The sequence below is a fragment of the Pituophis catenifer genome, unplaced genomic scaffold (assembly GCF_029215685.1).
Source record: "Pituophis catenifer annectens isolate HBS135680 unplaced genomic scaffold, rPitCat1.0.hap2 SCAF_4, whole genome shotgun sequence".
NCBI lineage: Eukaryota > Metazoa > Chordata > Lepidosauria > Squamata > Colubridae > Pituophis > Pituophis catenifer.
In genome coordinates this window covers 24,085,728-24,106,993 of record NW_027256884.1, presented here as the reverse complement: position 1 = coordinate 24,106,993, position 21,266 = coordinate 24,085,728, and the positions used below count along the sequence as shown (strand labels likewise).

The 21,266-nt window shown below is 36.8% G+C and overlaps 1 protein-coding gene across 3 annotated transcripts; it reads left to right on the top strand.

The window, feature by feature from the left end:
* Window positions 1-606: 606 nt before the first annotated feature.
* Window positions 607-19,143, top strand: TGDS (TDP-glucose 4,6-dehydratase). 3 transcript variants are annotated; one of them, XM_070943131.1, is made up of 12 exons: window positions 607-690; window positions 3,620-3,686; window positions 4,329-4,397; window positions 5,562-5,652; window positions 6,675-6,817; window positions 7,480-7,578; window positions 8,860-8,919; window positions 10,436-10,479; window positions 11,284-11,449; window positions 13,277-13,335; window positions 15,809-15,906; window positions 18,534-19,143. In XM_070943131.1, the coding sequence occupies exons 1-12, from the start codon at window positions 608-610 to the stop codon at window positions 18,617-18,619; spliced, it is 1,065 nt and encodes a 354-aa protein (XP_070799232.1). In that variant the 5' UTR covers window position 607; the 3' UTR covers window positions 18,620-19,143. The 3 variants fall into 3 exon arrangements, with proteins under 3 accessions (XP_070799232.1, XP_070799234.1, XP_070799233.1); XM_070943133.1 differs by lacking the exon at window positions 4,329-4,397; XM_070943132.1 differs by lacking the exon at window positions 8,860-8,919.
* Window positions 19,144-21,266: the final 2,123 nt, after the last annotated feature.

The following is a 21,266-nucleotide window of genomic DNA, read 5'->3' as shown; positions in this document are numbered from 1 at the left end:
CCTCAGGGTCACTTGAGTAGTTCTTCTGGTTCCTGTAGTCTGCCTCTTGTTTTTTTCCAAGAGGCAACTGGACTTTCATTCCCCACCATCCAGTCAGAGCTGAAGAAGCTTCTTGGATGAGAAGCAAAACGTCTTGGAAGAAAAAAACAGAAAGTCCAGTTGCCTCTTGGGAGGAAAAAAAAGCACCTTTGGGACTTTTTCCTAGTATGGTGTTGTTGCGCAAAGAGTGCTAGTCACATTAACCGCAACGACATGGGATCTAGAACAGGTATCTCCAACCTTAGCAACTTTAAGATTTGTGGACTTCAACTCCCAGAATTCCTCAGCCAGTTTTGCTGGCTTTGCTGGCTGAGGAATTCTGGGAGTTGAAGTCCACATGTCTTAAAGTTGCCAAGGTTGGAGAGACCTGCTCTAGAGCTCTCAACGGGGGAACTAACAAGAGCAATTACAGGCTCGCGGGCGCCGCGTTGTAGAAGGGACAAAGTCTCGGACCAGGCCGCCCAAATGGGCCTAGCGCCTCCCCGAGCCTAGCGCGCGCGAGAAGACTCGGCCTCGTGGACGGAATTGACGTAAGGAGCGGAAGCGGAGCTGGACTCCGCGGGAGGATATGTCCGCGGGGGTCTCGCGGGCTGGAGGGGCTCCGCGGGGCTTGTCGAAGCGAGTCCTGGTGACCGGAGGCGCCGGCTTCATGTGAGTCATTTTGAGCGGGGCAGAAGTTTGGGGAGGTGGCGCTGCTGCTGCTGCCCAAATTTCCAACCTTTTTCCCGGTTTCCAAGGTTAAAAGGGTTTTTTTCGCTGCCCGGAATACCCTTGGTCCTTGGGAAGCCGAGAAAAAAGTTGCCCCTTTTAAAGGTGCTTTTTGGAGCGGGAAGGATGACAGGGTTTATTTTACTCAATATTAGAAGCGTCAATCCTAAAAAATCCTAAAATCCTAAAAAAATAAAAATAAAAATTGAAGACGAGGCGTGCAAAATTACAAGATAAACGTGTAATTTGTGGGAATACATATACATACATACACACACATATATGTATTCCTGTATATATGTATGTATATATTTATATGTATATATGTATGTATATATATACATATATATATATATATATATATATATATATATATATATATATATATATTTATATATTTATATTCCTGTATATGTACATATGTATATACACACACATATGTGTGTATATACATATATATGTGTGTATATACATATATATGTGTGTATATACATATACATATACATATACATATATATTCCCACAAATTATACGTTTATCTTGTAATTTTGCATGCCATGTCTTCAATTTTTATTTTTATTTATTTTTATATATATATATATGTTTGTGTGTGTGTGTGTATATATATGTATATATATATGTATATATTTATTCTTTTTACACACATGTATATATATATGTGTGTGTGTGTGTGTGTGTGTATATATATATATATATATATATATATATATATATATATATATATATATATATAATATAAGATCTATAGATCTTATATAGATCTATATAAGTCTCTCACCAGGCTGCTGGCTGCCAGAAGGAAAAAAGCCCAGAATCCAGTGGATGTGACTCCACTGAGCTAGGGCTGCAGAAAAACCTTGGTTACGTAAGAAAAACCTAGCTAAAAGAAAAACATATATATATATAAGTATATATATGTATGTGTGTATATATGTATATAAAATGCGCTTTTTTAAAAAAAAAAATGATTTATATGCCGCCCTTCTCCAAAGACTCAGGGCGGCTTACAATGTGTTAAGCAACAGCCTTCATACTTTTGTATATTTATACAAAGTCAGCTTATTGCCCCCACAAACTGGGTCCTCATTTTACCTACCTTAGAAAGGATGGAAGGCTGAGTCAACCTTGAGCCTGGTGAGATTCGAACTTACAGTAATTGCAGACAGCTGGTGTTAATCACAATGCTATCAGTCTGCTGAGCCACCAGGCCCTTAATCTTAATCTTTTTACAGAAATAAAAGAAAAATAAATATACATCCCGGAAACCACTTCAGGACTTTGTGCTTGAGGTGGGGGGATAAAAATTAAACTTTTGTTTTTGGGTTTGACCAATTAGATAGGTTTGCTGTTACAGAAAGGGCTAGTTTATGCTATTGTGTAAAAGCAAAAAGTTTTGAGGTTTGATATTATTTTATAAGGGAGTTGGTCTTTTTCCTCTAATTTTCCTATACTTTTAGCCCTTCCCTTCCCTTTTCTCTACTCTTAATTTTTCTACTAGTTTCTTTTGTGCATTTGTATTTTATATTATGAACTAATATAAAAAATTAAATATACATATGCGATATTTATATCCAAAACCACTGTGTAAACAAAGCTAGAATTGCTTCCAAGGAAGGATAGCCTCTGCTTTTGAATTCCTAAAGTTGCTACACAGTAAGTTGCTTGTCAGTTCTGTCTGAACTATGTGCAAATAAAAAGAAGCTTAATTACTGGTATTCAGTTTAGGTTAGAACTTCAGCCTGAGTTCTTTTTTTGCTCATCTATTTTTGGGCATAACTTTTTAAAAATGAAGCCAGTGACCAGTGATAATAAGTCACCTCTTTTCCCCCAGATTTCTTTTTATCTGCTGTAACTAGATGCTTTTTTCTTTCATTTGATTCACTAATATTCAAATTATGCATTTGAAATCCTGAAAGGAAGCTGTTTGCCTGGTGAGGGCTGATTCTATGCTTTCAAGTCTGTGTGTATTCTGTACTGCACATTTCCTCACAGTACTTGTAATTTTCTTTTGATTTAAACCCCTTCCTTACAATGCACTTCTGAAGCCCCATATTTGAGACTGAAAAATATTTGAAATCTCTCTAATAGACGATGACCTTGCATATTTAAAGTTTTGTTAGTTATTTCCCACAAAATTAGCCTTTAAAATACAGGATTTAAAGAGCGTCAAAATAAATTGTACCATTACAGGTGGTCCTCGAGTTACAACAGTTCACTTAGTGACCATTCAAAGCTACAATGGCATTGAAAAAAGTGACTTATGGCCATTTTTCACACTTATGACCATTGCAGCATCCCCATGGTCATGTGATTTACATTCGGATGCTTGACAACTGACTCATATTTATGACCGTTGCAGTGTCCCAGAATCATGTCACCATCTTTGGCAACTTTCTGACAAGCAAAGTCAATGGGGAAACAAGATTCACTTAACTGTGTTACTAATTTTAACAACTGCAGTGATTCACTTAACAAATGTGGCAAGAAAAGTTGTAAAATGGGGCAAAACTCACTTAACAAATTTCTCACTTATCAAGAGAAATTTTTTTGTGGTCGTAATTTGAGGATTACCTGTAATTAGTACTTTTGAATTTTTTTTTTCAAAGTACTAAAAAAATACCCTCACTCATTGTGGTGTATTTCTTAGTTTTTATTTAGAGGTAATTAAACATCTTAGTTTAGGTTTAAGAGAAAGAAGCAGAAAATACAACTCCTGATCTTTACTGCCAGAGCAAAAAAAAACGAGGAAAACTGTTGATGTCCATGAACAAGATTTAGAAAAAAACCTGAAGTCTGGTATGGGTTCTGCACATTCACCATCTGTGGTTTTTTTTCCTTCCAAAATTGACAGTGCTTCCCATGTGATAGTTTCCCTCGTGGAAAAGTATCCTAACTACATGATCATTAATCTGGATAAGGTAAGACCATTGGTTTAAATTAAATGAATCATTTTTAAGCAGTACCCTAATAACAGTGTCAGGCTGACAACATGGTGGGAGAGGAATCTAAGACTATATAACCTGTTCTAAAGGGTGGTGTGCTAATAATGATTCAAGTGGATGAATTTATATATCTTTATAACTGAGTATATGTTATATGCTGCATATGATATATGAATTCTGCATCATACATGCAAATAAAAGAACAAACTCTGTTTCTGAATAAAAGTTTGTATTCAGTTTCTAAAAACTGAGAAGGCTGCTAAAATTCATAGCAAACCTGTTCATTTTGAATGAATTGTACAATTGAATGGTACAATTTATATGTTACATTAAAGTTGGAAAAAATTATGAAGTGATTTGTCTTTATTGCATCTCAAAAACCTGGCATTTTAACAAGACACTAGACTTTTTGTATCCACTATATACCTTTACCCAGCAATTGTGATAATTGTAGCAGAGGGATATCAGCATTCTTATCTTAGCTTTTTAAAAAAACTGCTTCTGTAAAAGTTGGAATTCTCGGACCAAAGCATTTAGTCTGAAAAAGTCTTGCGTTTAGCAACTTCTTGTGTAAAACACTTATTTTCTCACTTTCTCTCCTTTTCTGTTTTTGTTAAGCTGGACTACTGTGCAAGCTTAACAAATCTTAAGACAGTTTCTGAGAAAGAGAACTACAAATTCGTTCAGGTAAACTTTTCTTTTCATTGGGTTTTTAAAATCAAATGACTACGACTTCAGTTCTAGCATATTGGGTGGCTTGACAAGACATAGTTGACTCGAATCAGACTCCAAGACTGATCATCAGTGGTTCCTGATTATAGTGAAACAAGGTCTCAGGTAGGCTGCCATATTTCCAAGCACATGATCTGCAGATTTATTAATAACTTGAATGAAAAGATGGAGAGATTATTAATAAATTTGCAGATAACCAAGAATTGGATGAGAAAGTTAATATATTAGGACAGCTATACAATATAATTCTAAATGATTTGAGTAAATTTGAGAGTTGGGTTAAAAATAAAACGAAAGTGAATGGGTAAAGACAAAATACTTCACCTAGAATGCAAGTCAAATGTACAAAAATAGGATGAGGGATACTGGCTTGATAATAGCATTTGGGGAATAGTAATAGATTGCAAACTAAATTTGAGTCAGCAACATCATGTGGTAGCTAAAACAGCAAAGACAATTTTAGGTTGTTTTTACCAGAAGTGTAATTTCCAGTTCATGGAAGATAATAGTTCAGTTTTACATTGCTGTGGTCAGACCAGGGGTGGGTTCCACTTACCTTTACTACGAGTTCGCAGTGGAATCGTGCGTGCATGCGTGGCTGCTCTTCTGCGCATGCGCAAATCACCAATGATGATGTCGTGCCGGGTGGGCGGAGCCTCCTGCTGGTTTTACTACCAGTTCTATAGAACCGGGAGCAACCCATCACTGGGTCAGACTGCATTTTGAGTACAGTAGCCAATACTGGACATTGTATTTTAAGTATCCCCCAAAATCAGAAACATTTCAGAGAAATATTGATGATTATAATCAGTGATATGGAAATCAAGTCCTCTGATTAAAGTTCTGATTATATTTAGTTTTGATAGAAGTTTGGGGAGAGAAGAGAGAACAGAACGGTGCTAATCCTAATTTAGATTCCTGTACTAAGCAAGTTGGAATTGGTGTAAAATCTCCCCTTCCAGCTCTCTGATTCTACTGTGCAATTGTTATAAGATGAAAACTGAGATGAAAGCCTGCAATTTTCCATAAGATTATATACCAATTATATATCAAATGCTTACCATTGGAAAAAATAACGCTGTTCCATGCTGATTTTATATTTTCCTTTTTCTTTATTAGGGAGACATCTGTGAACCCAATTTCATAAAAGAATTATTTGAGACTGAGAAAATTGATATAGTGTTACATTTTGCAGCTCAAACGCATGTAGGTGAGCATGGCATATCCCTGTAATTGTCGCCATCTTGCAGGATTGATAAAGCATTCTTCAATAGCTTCCAGGTTTTGTGGAAGGGACAGAGCTAATTCTTCATGTAATAAGCTACGTATTATGATGTGGCTGGTGGTAGAGACTTAAATATTTCAGTTTGCCAGTTGAACTCTTGAAGTGTAGATTATATAGATGAAGTAGAGCAATTTGTACACAGTCTGTTTTGGTCATTAGAATTTTTATTTGGCATAAACTTAAATTTAAGTGCAGCACAGTCTTATTTTTCATGCAATTTAGTTATGTTGCTGCTACATTTACTGGGATATTTGAAAAATATTATTTTTTAAAATAGGGTCCTCAATTCTTATGGTTATGGAAAGGGAACTAAATATGTACCGATTCATAAAAGAAACTTTTTTTTGAAAGGACCATGGCTGCATCTGGCACAGATATTGCACTTTTTAAGATTAAGATGCTTAATTCTGCAATTGATTCTGCTCTGCAATAATAATTTCAAATATACATTTTTCTTGTTTGTCTGCTATTAAGTCTGACAATCAATTTTAGAATATCTAGCTATTCAAGCTAAAATGCTATGTGTTTTTTTTTAAAGATCTATTTCTGTCTTTTTAATTTTAAAAAAACCAAGACAATCTCTCCTGAACATAAGCATAAAACATTATTTAAAATGTAATAATGCTATTATGCATAAGCTCCACTTATCTAGACTTCCAGTGTTCTCTTAACATATGTGTGTGTCTGAGGCATTATCTAGGATTTCTTTGCCCAAAGTTGGGAGGCTTATGAACCTCTCTGTTCACAAAGAAAGAGAAATGCTCTTTCTTTGCTTTATGCTTCTGTGGGCTGTCAGTTTGCAGCTGTAACGTTTTCAGAAGCATTTTGTTGTGTGATGTTTCGGGAATAAAGAACACATTTTTCTATCAGAGCATTCTGTTAAGAATTGTAATTGTTTTCTGTTGTCAAAGTGACACCCTCTTTATTCTTTTTGATTGAAAATGTAGATCTTTCATTTTGGCACAAACTTGAGTTCAACTATGTTAATGTTTATGGAACTTACATTCTGCTTCGGGCTGCTTATAAGGCTAATGTGGAAAAGTTTGTATATGTCAGCACTGATGAAGTTTATGGAGGAAGTTGTGATAAGGTGAGCTATTATAGGTTGAAATCTCCTGCCTTTTTTTTTCCTGTGTGGTTCTGAATGATTTTATAGCTCCAAACTCTTATAAAGAAATGATATCAATATTTTAAATCCTTATGTTATTTTCTATTAAAAAAGGCATTGAAGATGCCCATTTATGTGTATACTTACAGAACATTTCCTGATTGTAATTTGATGTACAAGTAAGCAGAACAGATTATGAGTACAGGCAGTCCTGAGGTTACGATAGTAGTTGGGACCAGAATTTCAATCACTGTTGTGTTGTTGTGACCATATCAGCTAGCAACTGCAGTTCTGGCCATAGTTAAGTGTGAGTCATTAGGCAAGGATCTCACATGATTGTGACTTCCTGGTGGCTTCTCCATTGACTTTGCTTGTGAGAGGCTGGCAGGGAACATCAGAAATCACAATCCTGTAACTGTGGCTTAGTATGGTGGTCAGAACTCTCAGTACCTTTTTTTCACCATTGTAACTGAACGGTTGCTGAATGTGAATGGTCATAACCTGAGGACTACCTATATATATTTTGCAACTGGATACTTAATACTTGTTGCCGGTATTGGAGTTACATGTACTAGTTAACTGGAGCCATGTGTAATTCACTGCTAACTCTGCTAAAATTTACTTCATGTAAACTTATGTTGCAGGAATTTGATGAATCTTCACCCAAACAACCCACAAATCCTTACGCGACATCTAAGGCAGCGGCTGAATGCTTTGTCCAATCTTACTGGGAAAGATATGGGGTGAGCATAAATGACATTGGGGGGTTGTAAAAGCTTCTATCAGTTATCTGTTTGTGTCTAAAGAAATGTGAATGCATAACAAAAGGTAGTGATTTGTGCCACAGAGCTGGGAGGGGTAACCTGGAGGCCACACTTATTAGGAGGCGGTTGGGACCCACCCATATGCTAGGGTGAGGTTGTGGCTTTTGTTTAGCATGGAGAATGAGCTTGGCATTTTTAAACAGTATGAAAGCTTTTTTTTTAAGTTTATACCATAGTTTTCTACTATTGCTTGCCTCCCAATGGGGAGAAACCATGCCACTGATTTTTAACAACTTCTTTGGAAGCAGATTTAGAAATTAGGTGTAGCTTAGGAGTCCTAGATTGCTTGCCTATTTTTAGAAACCAGCTTGTTCCTTGCACTTTCATCTTTAATGTTAGGTGCAGTGGATCAAATTAGATCCTTCTGCTAACTGTGCCATTTTAATCTTAGCCTTTCTGCTTTAGCAATACATGTCTTTTTGTGGTTCTGTCGGCAAAAAATAATAATAATGGGTGAAGTCAGGCATTACCTGAGTGCCCTTGGACAGCAGTCCTTAATATCAGTGCTAAATTTGGGTTATGAAATGTCTGCAAGAAGACAGACAAGCTCAGAGGGTATCAAGGACCCCTTGTTTGAACCCTAAGCTATAAATATATTGTCAAACCTGCCACAAACATATACAAACAGTAGAAATGATCCTTGGCTCCATATGTCGAGAAAGGTATAGTTTTATTAGAAGTGCATTTAAGTAGTGCATACCCAGAACTGAGATTCGTGTGCCAAAATCTCTAAGTTCAAATTTTCCCCTCCTTTAACTGCCTTGCATTGCTGATCCCCCATAACCAATCAGGTTCAAACAAGTTGTTTTCAGAACGGTCACTTCAAGTGTAGGTTCATATGCAGCTGCGTTCTTCTCCCAGCCAGGTGACCTTGAAGCAGCATCTCAGGGAGCTACAGCAGTTAATACTATCGCTTTCCCCCAAGCATTCACCCTCCCCAGAGTCCATGGCAAATTGTCACTGTATAGTAGTGACACACAAACAAGCATTAAGGTGGCAGCTGACATATTCTCTTTTACTGATATCAGTCCTTAGCAGTAGAATCTGAGGAAGCAAAAAAACTGTAAGGGGATTGTTGCCGTTCTGGCAATAGAAATTATGCCACCAGGAATGGGTTTAACTGGATATCACTCATGTTAGGTCATTAATAGCAGTTTTGACTGGGTTCATTTTAATACAGTTGTCATGTGTACGTTAAAGTTTCCAGTGGTTATCACACGGAGCAGCAACGTTTATGGACCCCATCAGTTTCCAGAAAAAGTAAGTTAAATCAAGGTCTTTTTAGTTTCTTAAGCTTTTATAGTTTACCATGGAAATGCCCCATGTTCCTTGAAAAAATGACAATCTATACTGTTTTTAAGGACAATTCATGATATGGCCAAGATATAATTAAACAGACTTGATCAGGTCAATCTTCTCATATATTCAGGGCATTTTTTAAAATCTGCAAAATGTACCAAAAGCTGGACCTGCATCTGTTATCAGATCCATAATTATCCAAAGGCTTGACCATTATGAGATATCTGCGCTTAGAATAGAGTATTTGCCATTTTATGTCCAAACTGCAGTTTTGAGATTTCTGATGGGTAGACGTTGAAATATTTACAGAGCCAGCTGGGTCTCCAATAACTACAATTTTTAACTTCCAATTATTTTGGAGTGGGATGTAACCAAACTTGCCTGCTGGCCTTCCTTGGGCTAGAAAGTGATAATATTGGACTTTTGTGAATCTCTCTCTGTCACCAATAATTGCTTACAGGAGAATTCGTCTTAGTGTTATTTCCAATAGCCCAATTAAATAACAATTTTGTGTCTAGCCTATACTTTGAGGTTTTAATTTACAGAATGAACAGCATGAATGTTGCAACCTAGCTCAAGTTTCTAGTATGTGAAAATGGGCTTTGCTGCTTTAAGAATTCCAGATAGATAAGGAATGCTCTGTTATGGTTTGATGCTGCACATGCAGCCCCTTTATTCCCTCCAGCAGCAGCACTGTGCAGATGTGTGCCTGTTACTTGCCACTGCATTCCCCTTTAATCAGCTGCCTTAAGCGTTGAAACAAGGCTTGAGGTTCTTCTCATTCCATCTCATGCATGCAAAGCACTTCCTGATACCAAGTGCATAACTCAGTGCAATTTTTTGATGGAAGGTAGGGATTTTTATGTTTATTGGTAGTGTCAGGCTTGCCCCAACTAGGAAAGAAAGACCCTCGACTCCACTTAGCTATGAAGTGATAAGTTCTTTTACTAAGGAGTAGTGGTTGCAGCAAAAGCAAGGCTAGATCTAAGGTTCCCGCATAAAAGGTTACAGATTTTCCCTTTCTTCCCGGCCCTCCCCCCTTGACTGGTTTGTCTTCGACCAATAGTGTGCTGTATAGGTGTTTTGGAACCACTCGGATGTTTGGTGCCACTTGGTGCAATTTGCATCGTTTCCCAGGCTCCAGGGCTTTGAAGATTGGAACAAGCTGGTTCTCATATCTTTGGTTTCCATCAAACCTGACACATATACACACATACCTTTTTAGCTCATCTCTTCCCTCTACATGCCAATTGCCTATTTTCTCCCCCCACCAATCGATTGATGGTAGGATGCCAGCGAGGCGCCAAGATGAAGATGGCGGATCTGACAGCGAGCATTATGAAAACTTACTTGCAGCAAAGCAATAAAGCTGCATTATTTTCTGTTTTAAAGTAGTATGAATTTTAACAAAAACAACATAAAAAACAAAGTAGCATGAATTTTAATAATTGTTCATTTTGTCTTTTATATTTCCTAGGTTATTCCTAAATTCATTTCTCTCTTACAGCAGAATAGAAAATGGTATGTGTTAGTATGCATGTATGTGCTCATTTAAAAACAACTGTGTAAGAAAATAAGCCATGTCACACTCTGAAAATTGAACATATAGCTAAAAATCGGGATATGCCTATAAAATTAATTCCCTTCTTATTGCCAAAGAAGTTTGTAATATTAAGAAAAGGGAACAGAGTTTTGGAGTTTGGTGTGTATTTAATTTTCATTTTAATGCATATAATTATGTTTCCATATATATGCAATTCTTTATTTAAATATAGAGTGGGGAATTGTTGAGTTCTGTTAAATATGCAATATGAACAAATGGGCGGGAACTCAGAGCCTGGATCTATTTTAGTGTGTGTATTGCTTGTCATCAAATGAGAAGCTATATTTGGGTGTTTAAATATAGCTTTTCACCAGCAGAGGTCATAGAATTTGTGCTAGATCATTTTTATTATTTTGTGCTTTTCACTAATCTAAAATCTTGGTTGAGGAAGCTGTATGCTTCTGTATATTAATCTCTTTTTCCTTCCCATGGTCCCCAGCAATCTCCAGTTTAGGAATGTCATGTTTTATGTGTCATCTGGAATTTTATTGTTAATGAAAATTGTACATTATTATTTGCTTTACATTTGGCTTTTCTTTTTTGCATACTTTACCCAGCAAAGACTATCAATTTGAATAATAAAATGAAGGATTTAGAGATTTCTTCTGTCTTTTAGTGAGTGTAGCTCCTTGAAAACTTGACTAGACTGTTCCGTTATTATTGAGGGCCTTGCTTTTAATAATCCATACTAAAAATTATCTACTCTTGTTTTTTTCCTTTAGTTGCATTCATGGTTCAGGACTTCAGAAAAGAAATTTTCTTTATGCTGGTGATGTAGCAGAAGCATTCCTTACCGTTCTGAAGAAAGGGCAGCCAGGCGAAATCTACAACATTGGGACCAGTTTTGCAATGTCTATTACCCAGCTTGCAAAGGAATTAATCCATCTTGTGAGTAATAACTAAATTTGAAAATAGGTGACCTGAGCAATAGTACCGTGTTTCCCCGAAAATAAGACCCTGTCTTATATTTTTTTGAACCCTGAAATAAGTGTTTGGTCTTATTGCTATGCGCTCAAAAGCCCAATTGGGCTTATTATCAGGGGATGTCTTATTTTGGGGGAAACAGGGTAGTAAAATGGCCAAGAGTTAACTTGAGTTCACTAGGGCAGTTCTTGGTTTTATTTAAAATGTTTGACATTATAAATCTCTTTTTGCTTCAGTTTTTTTTAATGTTTGAAATGTTGTAATAAAAAAAAGTCATATGACAAACCACAAGGATAGATCAATATTGTGATACTTGACACTGTGGGGATATAAGAGAAACTACTACTTCGGTAGGTAGTTGTGTCATTCACACTCCTTCCTCTGGATGTAGATCTTTACTCAAATAATAAAAAAAAAGATTCTGAAATTCTCCCCTCAGAGAGAAGATGACTTGTCTGTTATAAAGGCTGATCCACTGAAATTATGCAATGGGCAGAGGGGAAAGGAAGTCCTGTAGGAATGAAGCTAAAATTTTCAGGATTTTAACTCCACAGCGTTAACATTTTTACTGTTATAAGATAAAATAAGATACAAAATATAAAAGAAAATAGGAAAACAATGGGGAGGAAGGGGAGGGGGAAGAAAAGTAAGGAAGGATTAAGAGAAAATGAAAAGAAGCATTAACTTCTGACTATCTGTTGCAGTAAAATAAGGCATCAACATTAAATCACAACTTTTTGTTTTTCCATAATAATATAAACTAGATATTTCTATAAAGATCTTCCAGTCTAATCGGTAAAACCGAAAATCAAAGTTTCATTCTTTTCTACTTCAAGCACAAAGTTCAGAAGCAGTCTCCATGTGGAAACGAAAGCATTTATATTCTAGGATTTTAACTCCAAACCTGTAGTCCAACAAAGAATTCTCCTCCACGGCCTTCCCCACCACCCCCAAGGCACCCCGTGCTCCTTACCCAGGACTCCAATCTGTCCAAGATGGCATAAGGTGGTCTGCTTTGGACGGGATTAGACTAGATCTTCAAAGTCCCTTCCAGCCTTATGATTCTATGTGGGCATCTTGCTTAAGGACAGTTTTACTCATCGACCCAGATTCTGGTCCCAATTTTGGCTGTACGTCAAGGGCTACGGGCTACCTCTAGTCATCTCTTTTCTACTAGTTGCAACTTTTGAGGTCAGGTAGCCATTGGGAGACTGCCCACAACATAGTTCCACAATAGAACTATTTACACAAAAGAGCCTTGGTAGTACAGTGGTCTAAGGCACCCTGTTATTAAGCTGGTTATTAAGACCAGCTGCCTGCAATTACTGCAGGTTCGAATCTCACCAAGGCTCAAGGTTGACTCAGCCTTCCATCCTTTCTAAGGTAGGTAAATTGAGGACCCAGTTTGTGGGGGCAATAAGCTGACTTTGTATAAATATACAAAAGAACGAAGGCTATTGCTTAGCGCATTGTAAGCTGCCCTGAGTCTCCGGAAAAGGGCGGCATAGAAATCAAATTAAAAAAAAAAAATAGAAAAATGGGCTCGTATCTACCTGTACATGTCTTCCTATTAGATACTTTTTTTTGCATCTGTAATTCTATAATATTTAAGTTAGAATATTATGATTGCAAGAATTCTGGTATTAGTCCTGACTGAAATGCATTAATAACAAATCCATGTACAATAAAAGCTGTTCCAATTATTCATTGAAATATCTATTCAAAGAAGGTTAATTAAATAAAGATTATCAAATATTTAGTTGGTAATATGCATCTTTTCTTCATTGTCAGATTAAAAATACTAGTTCAGAAGCTGAGATAGAACACTGGATGGATTATGTTAAAGACAGGTAAGACTGAGTAGGCTTCATTTCAAATTATTTGTTAGGATTGCTTCCTTTTTTTTAAATAATCTTCTTAAATATTTACTCTTTGTCACAGAATTAGACACATAACTCTGTCAATTCTGAGAAAATGTGAATACGCTGAACCCCAAAGTAGCCTGGCCCATTCCTTTGTGGGATGGGTTGTTGTATTGAGAAGACAGCATGGAGCTTTAGTGTATTACTTTCCTTTCCCAGAGCAGAAAAAATACAGGGAGGCCTGTAGGCGACTTGGCACATTTAGTCACGATAATCCCCAGCTTTTTGTTAGTCTTCCAATGGGAGATGGGAAGGCATTTCTGCATAATACTAAACTGGTTCCTGGCCACCTTTTCTGTTCTAAGATTGAGAGAAAAGATGTAGTTTGAAACCCTCTTTGTCTCACAGATGAAACTCAAGGCTTGTATTTACACTAATTTTCACCAGCCACAAGTTTTAGATTTTAAAAACTGGGAAAGATTCAATCTCTGAAGGGAGAAGCTTTAAATACATTTCTTTGTGTGGAATTGTTTATTTTACAATTCTCTTTTTAACAGTTCTGTTTTATAATTTGTATTTTGTCATTAGCACATTGTCTTACAATAAGATCTGGTTCCCCCCCCCCCCCTTTATTTCTGTTTCATTGCTTCTGGTCACAGTTTTTCTTAATTACCTGCCCCATCTCCTTTTAAAAGATTAGCAAAATTACCATCTGCACAGGGATTCTTGAAAAGGAGCGATTTGCAATCAACAGAAATTAAGCATTGTCTATTGATTCTAAAGAATACTGATACTTAGAAATGTTTATGAAGAGTGACTCATCTTAATTAAACAATAAGAGGCATTGGGTGCAGTTGGAAGATGAAGAATTAAAAAGTATAAAATCAATTTCGAATGAAAGGGATAATCTGTAAGGATTAGACTACATAAAAGCTTGGGAACATCAAAGAGATGGGGAATTATTAGTGTACATGTGTGGTTGTTAGCAGATACTGGGTGCTGATTTGGAGATAATTGCCTCCAAAGATTCCAGTGCCATATTCAACTTTCAGCAGCTTATTGGATACAGAAATTCAAAAAATATCTCATATTAGCTCAGAATTGTTTGGTGTTTTTCCCCCTTTTTCAGCATCCCTTTAGCCAAAAAAGCAGAGGTAGGCACACTTTAAGAATAATATAGCCAGTTGACTTAGTAGAAATATTTGAGTTGTATAGTTGAGGCATTTCTGGTGCTAAGCAATATTTTGATTTTCTAGAAGAGGCTGGCCCTTAAGAGTTGAATAAATCAGATTTATCCAATAAACTTATTGGACGATAGTTGCTTGAAGCAATGTAATTAAAGTATTGCAACACAGCTGAGCTTCTTGTAAAACAAACTATGTATACTTTCTGAAACATCTTTTTTTCCTCTCTGCTTAGTACATGACAGCATAACTTAAATGCCTCTCTACTGATAAGTGGTGGGAGTAGTATACAAACTTAAGAGTACGAATATCTAACTGACATGGATAATGTGGGGTCTGAAACTGACTTAAGAATTAGTTTAACTAAGAATATTCTAAGCATTCCATGAGCTCATTAAGAGATGACAAGCTTCAAACATGCTTTTCAGGATTTCTTACATTTCTTACATTTTCTGCAAAATATTCTGAAATATAAGAGCAAAGATCAGGTTTACCTGTTAAAATCTGATTCTCCAAATTGATTTAAATCTGACTTAGTATGATTAAGAGCCGTGGTGGTGCAGTGGTTAAAATGCAGCATTGCAGGCAAACTCTGCCCACAGCCAGGAGTTCGATCCTGACTGGCTCAAGGTTGACTCAGCCTTCCATCCTTCCAAAGTCGGTAAAATGAGGTTCCAGATTGTTGGGGGCTATATGCTGATTCTGTAAATCTCTTAGAGAGGGCTATAAAGCACTGTGTTGCTTATTCATTTAAGGCTGTTTTTAGAGAAGGCGAAAATCAGTCTGATACTGTGATTAAGGCAAGCTAGAAACTGGGAGATTTAACTTTCATCCAGCCTCCCAGCTCTAGGAAAAAATGCAATAGCAGACCACTTCTGAAAATGTTGCCAAGGCAAATGCAGGGACTTGTTAAGGCATCACCATGAGTCAGCACTGACCTGAAATCACAAATTTCCTTTATTTTAAAAAATAAACGGTAACATCTCACCTGGGTCATTTCTGCATAATTGAGTTGTTTTCTCCAATGCTACACTTATCCTGTGGCTATAGTTGCTACTCCATTTGATATTTTGAATGATTTCAATTGTACGACTGATTAGTGTGGGGTAACATTTGCCTTTGTTCTTCTTAAATGTACAATTTTAATAGCAGAACAAGAAAGGAAACTTTTTCAATTTAAGAGCCGAGGCAAAGGAAGATGGCTTTATGGTGATAACCGATACAAATGCTGCTGGAAATAAAATGTTTCTATTGAAAAACTTTTTCTTTTTTTTAAGACCTACAAACGACATGGGATATCCAATGAATTCTGGAAAAATGTATAGCTTGGGCTGGAAACCCAAGGTCTCTTGGAAGGAAGGAATCAAGAAAACAAGTATGTTATCTATAGATTGAAACAGGAGAGGGGCAGAATGGAAATGAACAGCCATCATAAACTAATTTGGAAAATAAATTTCACACAATTCATGCACTAATTTGTTACAGAGTTAGACAGTTAAAGTTGCCATTTCTACAATGGGGAACTTAATTAAACTTGCTTTTGAGTTTTATGAGGTTAATTTTATAAGCCTGAAATCTGAACACAAATGATCTGTTCCTGGGCAGCTATTATGTTTGGCAACATGACGACTAAATCCTGGGTTTTAGTTGTCCAGTTGCCATGTCTTCTTAGATTCTCATAGAAAGCTCAATGCTTAATTATAAGAGCAGCAGAAAGCTAATTCTTATTTATATATTTTACATGAAACATTTTTGTTTGAACAGGATATGTTTTATCTTATTGCTTGCGTAGTTCCATGTGTTCAGCTTCATCATTTATATGATGCATTTCTGGGGGGGGGGGGGGAATTGCAGCTCTCAGGTTTAGATTCCATATAAAAAATACAGGTAGTCCTTGACTTATGACCACAATTGATCCCAACATTTCTTTGTTAAGCGAGACATTTGTTAAGTGAGCTTTGCCCCATTTTATGACCTTTCTTGCTACAGTTGTTAAGTGAATCACTGCAATTATAAGTTAGTAACCCAGTTGTTAAGTGAATCTGGCTTCCCCATCGACTTTGCTTGTCAGAAAGTCGCAAAAGGTGATCACATGACTCCAGAATACAGCAACGGTCATAAATATGAACCAGTTGTCAAGCATCTGAATTTTGATCACATGATCATGGGGATACTGTAAAGGTTGTAAAACGGTCATAAGTCACATTTTTCAGTGCCATTGTAACTTTGAACGGTCACTAAATGAACTGTTGTAAGTCGAGGACTGCCTATATACTCATTCTGTCCTGAGAACATGAGTGGATGGGATCCAAAAACTCCTTTGTGTGAGAGGCATCTCTTTTTTTTTAAAAAAAAGAGTCTCTCTGCCTCTTTGCAAACTTCCACAGTCCTTGCGCTTCATTGTGGAAGATCCTCCCACAAATATATGCTGTACAAGAGGGTTGGCATCTTTCCCCCACTTTTGTAATATTCTTGTTCCCTAGAAAAACAACGCAAGATTTTTGGTACTTTAAACACAAGAAACATTTGTGGATTAGAATTCACATTTGAATGTGTGAGGCATTATGCTCCATGGCTTAGGACCTGGTTATTTACGGGACCGCCTACTACCACCAATAGCCTCCCACCGGCCAGTACGCTCTCATAGAGAGGGACTCCTCCGGGTGCCGTCAGCCAAACAATGCCGGCTGGCGACCCCTAGGGGGAGAGCCTTCTCTGTGGGGGCACCTACCGTCTGGAATGAGCTCCCCCCAGAGATACGGAGGATCCCGGATCTGCGCACCTTCCGCCGCGCTGTGAAGACTCTTTTATTCCATCAAGCAGGCTTGGCCTAATCTCCTCCCTCTTTTAATATATAAATTTTAAATCTGTTCTTAAATTATTGGGGTGTTTTAATTTGTCTGGGCCAAAAAATGATTTAATTCGATTTTAACTGGTTTTTTAAATTTTTGTATTTATGTATCTTATTGCTTGGCTGTTCACCGCCCTGAGTCCTTCGGGAGTAGGGCGGTATACAAATCAAATAAATAAATAAATAAATAAATAAATGTGAGATAGGAATAAATTGATTGATCTGAATGGAAGGTAGCCCATTATATAAATCAGCCCACCCCACCCGCCCCCATCAATAGACAAATAATTGTATACAAAGATAGAAATCCTTGCTGTTTCTAACTTCCACAGCTAGTCAATCTAGGACAGGCCTGTCAAACTGGCGGCCCATGTGCCAGATGCGTCACACACAGGCCACGTCCACCCCGGCTCCGCAAAGGCAAAAATCGCAATACGTCACGTGACGTGATTATGTTTAACACCTGTGATCTAGACTAACCATCTGTTAACAACATGGAGATTATATTCAACACAAAGCAGCCCTTTTAAGTAGAAAACAAACTTCCTAAGGCACCCAACTTTTGGAATTAGCTTCCAGGGCAAGTGCCTGCAATGATTTGCACCTGATGCTAATTCCTTTGCTTTCAACAGCTTCTGCTAATGTTTGCAAAATGCAAGGTGAGTCTCCTACTGTTGAAATCCGAAATAATTGTCCAGAAAACAAATCTTTTCTGCCCAGTATATACTAGAGATGTGGAATATTTGGGACTGAAAGGAAAAACAAAGCATCTGAATGGATAGGGCATGGATTACGTGAGCTGTGGGAATTCCTGAAAACTGTCTTTTCCTGGGATAGTGGGCTGCTTCTGTGGCTACAGGTTGATTCCAGGAAAGAGTTGGAGTTGCCAACAACTGCCGATTCAGCCATGATTTTATAGTGTAATATTTTTTTCCATCATTAGATGAGAACCTGCTTCAAATTGAAATTGTTGGAAAGTTGCTAGTGTACAGAAAGCCCCTATAAGCTGTTAATTTTGGTGAAAGGATATAAGGTTGTAAGTAGGTTGTTAGTCATTAATTTCATTTAATTTTTGTAAATTAAAACTGGCATGGATTTATCTTACAAGAGTGTTTAAAGGTAAAAATTATTTGTTTTGTTTTTAATCCTAGTTGAATGGTATCAAGAGAATTTCCACAACTGGAAAAATCCAGAAAAGGCTTTGGAACCATTTCCTATTGCTGGAGAATCTGCATGACTTTGTATGCATCAGAGCTGGAAGGGAATAAAAAAGGAAATCATACTACCTCAACAACACATTAAGGAAAAAAATGGAGTAATTGAAGTAATTGTATCCAAGAAACAAGTATCAGCAGAATAGAATGGAATTTTTGAATTCCCAATGTAATCCTCCTTGGGGCCAAATTAATTTCACAAACACTCTAGTACTGAAGCTTTAAAATGATATTTCAAGACAATAACATTTTTCCCTTTAAAATTGCACTTTAAGATAGCTCTTTTGTATTGTTACAATATTGTATTATCAGTATTATTAAAATTTAAGACAATGTTTTTATACTTAAGGGGTAGGCATACTCTTCATCATGTTTACCAGAGGACATTAGTAATCTGTTCATTTTTAAAATACTGTCCTGTGCTGATGTCTGATGATTCCAGAGCTGAATTGAAAAGATGGGAATTTTTCTACTTGCTCAACAGAAATTGATTTGTGGACAATCAGGTCATATTTTAACAATAAAAATATATTTCAATTATATATTATATTTGTTTTACAAAAATATTCTGTGTGAAATGATAAATTACTAGGTTCCTTTAAGGATAATGAATGTTTTAAGATTCATATAAAGCAGGGGTGTCAAACTAGCGGCCCATGGGCCAGATGTGTCACATGCAGGCCACGCCCACCTCAGCTCCGTGAATGGGGAAAACGTCACGAAACATCACATGATAGCAACGTGATGAGTTGAGTTTGACACCCGTGATATAAAGCATACTTATGGTTGGGGTCACCTCTCCTCTTGGTTCAAAATGCATTCATCAGCTTCCTGGTTTCCAGCTTCCAGCCATCCACAGCTTCAAAATAAATGTAAGAATAGTGACAGCCCAATTTACGGTAGCATGTAAATTATATTTTCACTAAAGAATGCTGAAATAATGCTTGCATAATAGAAACCTCTTCAGATTTACCTGTAAAACATTTGTAACATTAAAAAGGGTCATTGTTCTTTTAATTTTAAAGAACGATCCTTTTTAATCATGTTGCAAAGTTTGTATGGTTTGACAGTTCCTGTAATACTTAGGTAAAAAATCTGAATTAATTTGGTAATTCAGACTTGGTAATTCAGGACCTTTTCTATATACTTTCTAAAAATAAACTAAATGCTCATTAAAACTTAATGTGAGGCACATCATCACAGAGAAATAGAGCCATTCATTTGTTAGGATAAAAGTTATATGTAGTAACCAGAGGTGGGCTGCACATAATTTAACAACCAGTTCGCCTATTGCAGAACCGAAAAAGTGAGCGCATGGCTTCAACCACACCTCAGGTAGCCACAGTGAGTAGAGTTGGCGAGGCATCGAAATCAGCTGGGCTGCGTGAGCGGGACAAGCGAGCCAGAGAGTGAGATATATTGGATGGGATAGCTCCGGTGCAGGTGGGCGGGCCCAGCCAGTAACATTTTATACCACAGGAATCAAATATTGGACAGCATGAAGAAGAAGAAAAAAGCAGTGTTCCCGTATATACTAATAACTAAAAATAACCGCAAGATACAAACAAAAAAAACCCATCCTCATTAAGCATTAAAATAATCCAAGTGCCGGTTTAAAAACATTAAACAAAGGTTTCTGAAAACAAGAGATCTGGGACAATGTTCTTCCTGATGTAGAAGCCCTTTTGCCCATGTTCCCTTCAATTTGATGAGGGCAAGATCTTAAGTAGGCCCTCTCTAGTTGACCTGATTGGAAGGTCTAATTTATATTAGACAACCAATCTCGCAATAGTGACTAAGTGGTTTCCAATAATTAAAATAGCTGCAAGAAGTAACCTGTGAGGACTGGTAAAAATAGTAGCAGGAGAATACTCCCTAAACTCTTGGCCCAAATGCCAATTGGATTCTCTTCCATCATCCTCAGCCAGTAGCGTCAATGGTAGGTGTATCAGTTCAGAATGTCATCTGAATTTTCATAATTGCAAAGTTAAATTCAAGCCCTCAAGGGCTTAAATTAAGTTAGATACATCAAAACCCAAGTCAAAAATCAGCATATCAACTGCTTCCATTAATCATTTTCCATTTCAGCTTGGCTATGTTTTTTACCCCTAAAACTGTTCCAAGCTGAAATGGAAAATGATTAATGGAAGCAGTAGTTGATATGCTGATTTTTGACTTGGGTTTCGATGTATCTAACTTAATGCTGGTACTTGGCTCAGTAACTTGATAGCTGAAATTGCTCAAAGAATGATACAATATAATACTTTGCTGGTTTGGTGTGTCTACGTTTGTCCTTTTAACAAAAAAAAAAAACAGTTGTGTGTGAAATCCAATGGAATTGAATCCAGCATCCCATAATCCAATGAATTATGGGGAAAAGCTTTAAAATTAAATGATGTTAATGTAACGTTGAACTATGTACCAAAACACTGAAATTTTTATCAGGAATTACGTTGTATTAGGCTGGGTTGAACGCTTATTGAGAAATTGGAAATATTCCAGATGTCAAGAAATGTTTTTTGGAACTGTGCTTGATTTTAAAAAGTAAATATTTCCTTCCAATTGAAGGATGCAGTTATACATGTATTAGTAAAAGAGCAAATAAGAGATTGTCATATCACACAATAATACTGTGTACAGGTATTACAGTAATGTATTCCTTAGTAAACC

Excerpts from the sequence above, each read along its gene's own strand:
- TGDS (XM_070943131.1), top strand. The coding sequence starts at position 608 with ATGTCCGCGGGGGTCTCGCGGGCTGGAGGGGCTCCGCGGGGCTTGTCG. Across the intron at positions 8,920-10,435 it reads CCCATCAGTTTCCAGAAAAA|GTTATTCCTAAATTCATTTC; the intron begins GTAAGTTAAATC and ends TATATTTCCTAG. Across the intron at positions 10,480-11,283 it reads TTACAGCAGAATAGAAAATG|TTGCATTCATGGTTCAGGAC; the intron begins GTATGTGTTAGT and ends TTTTTCCTTTAG.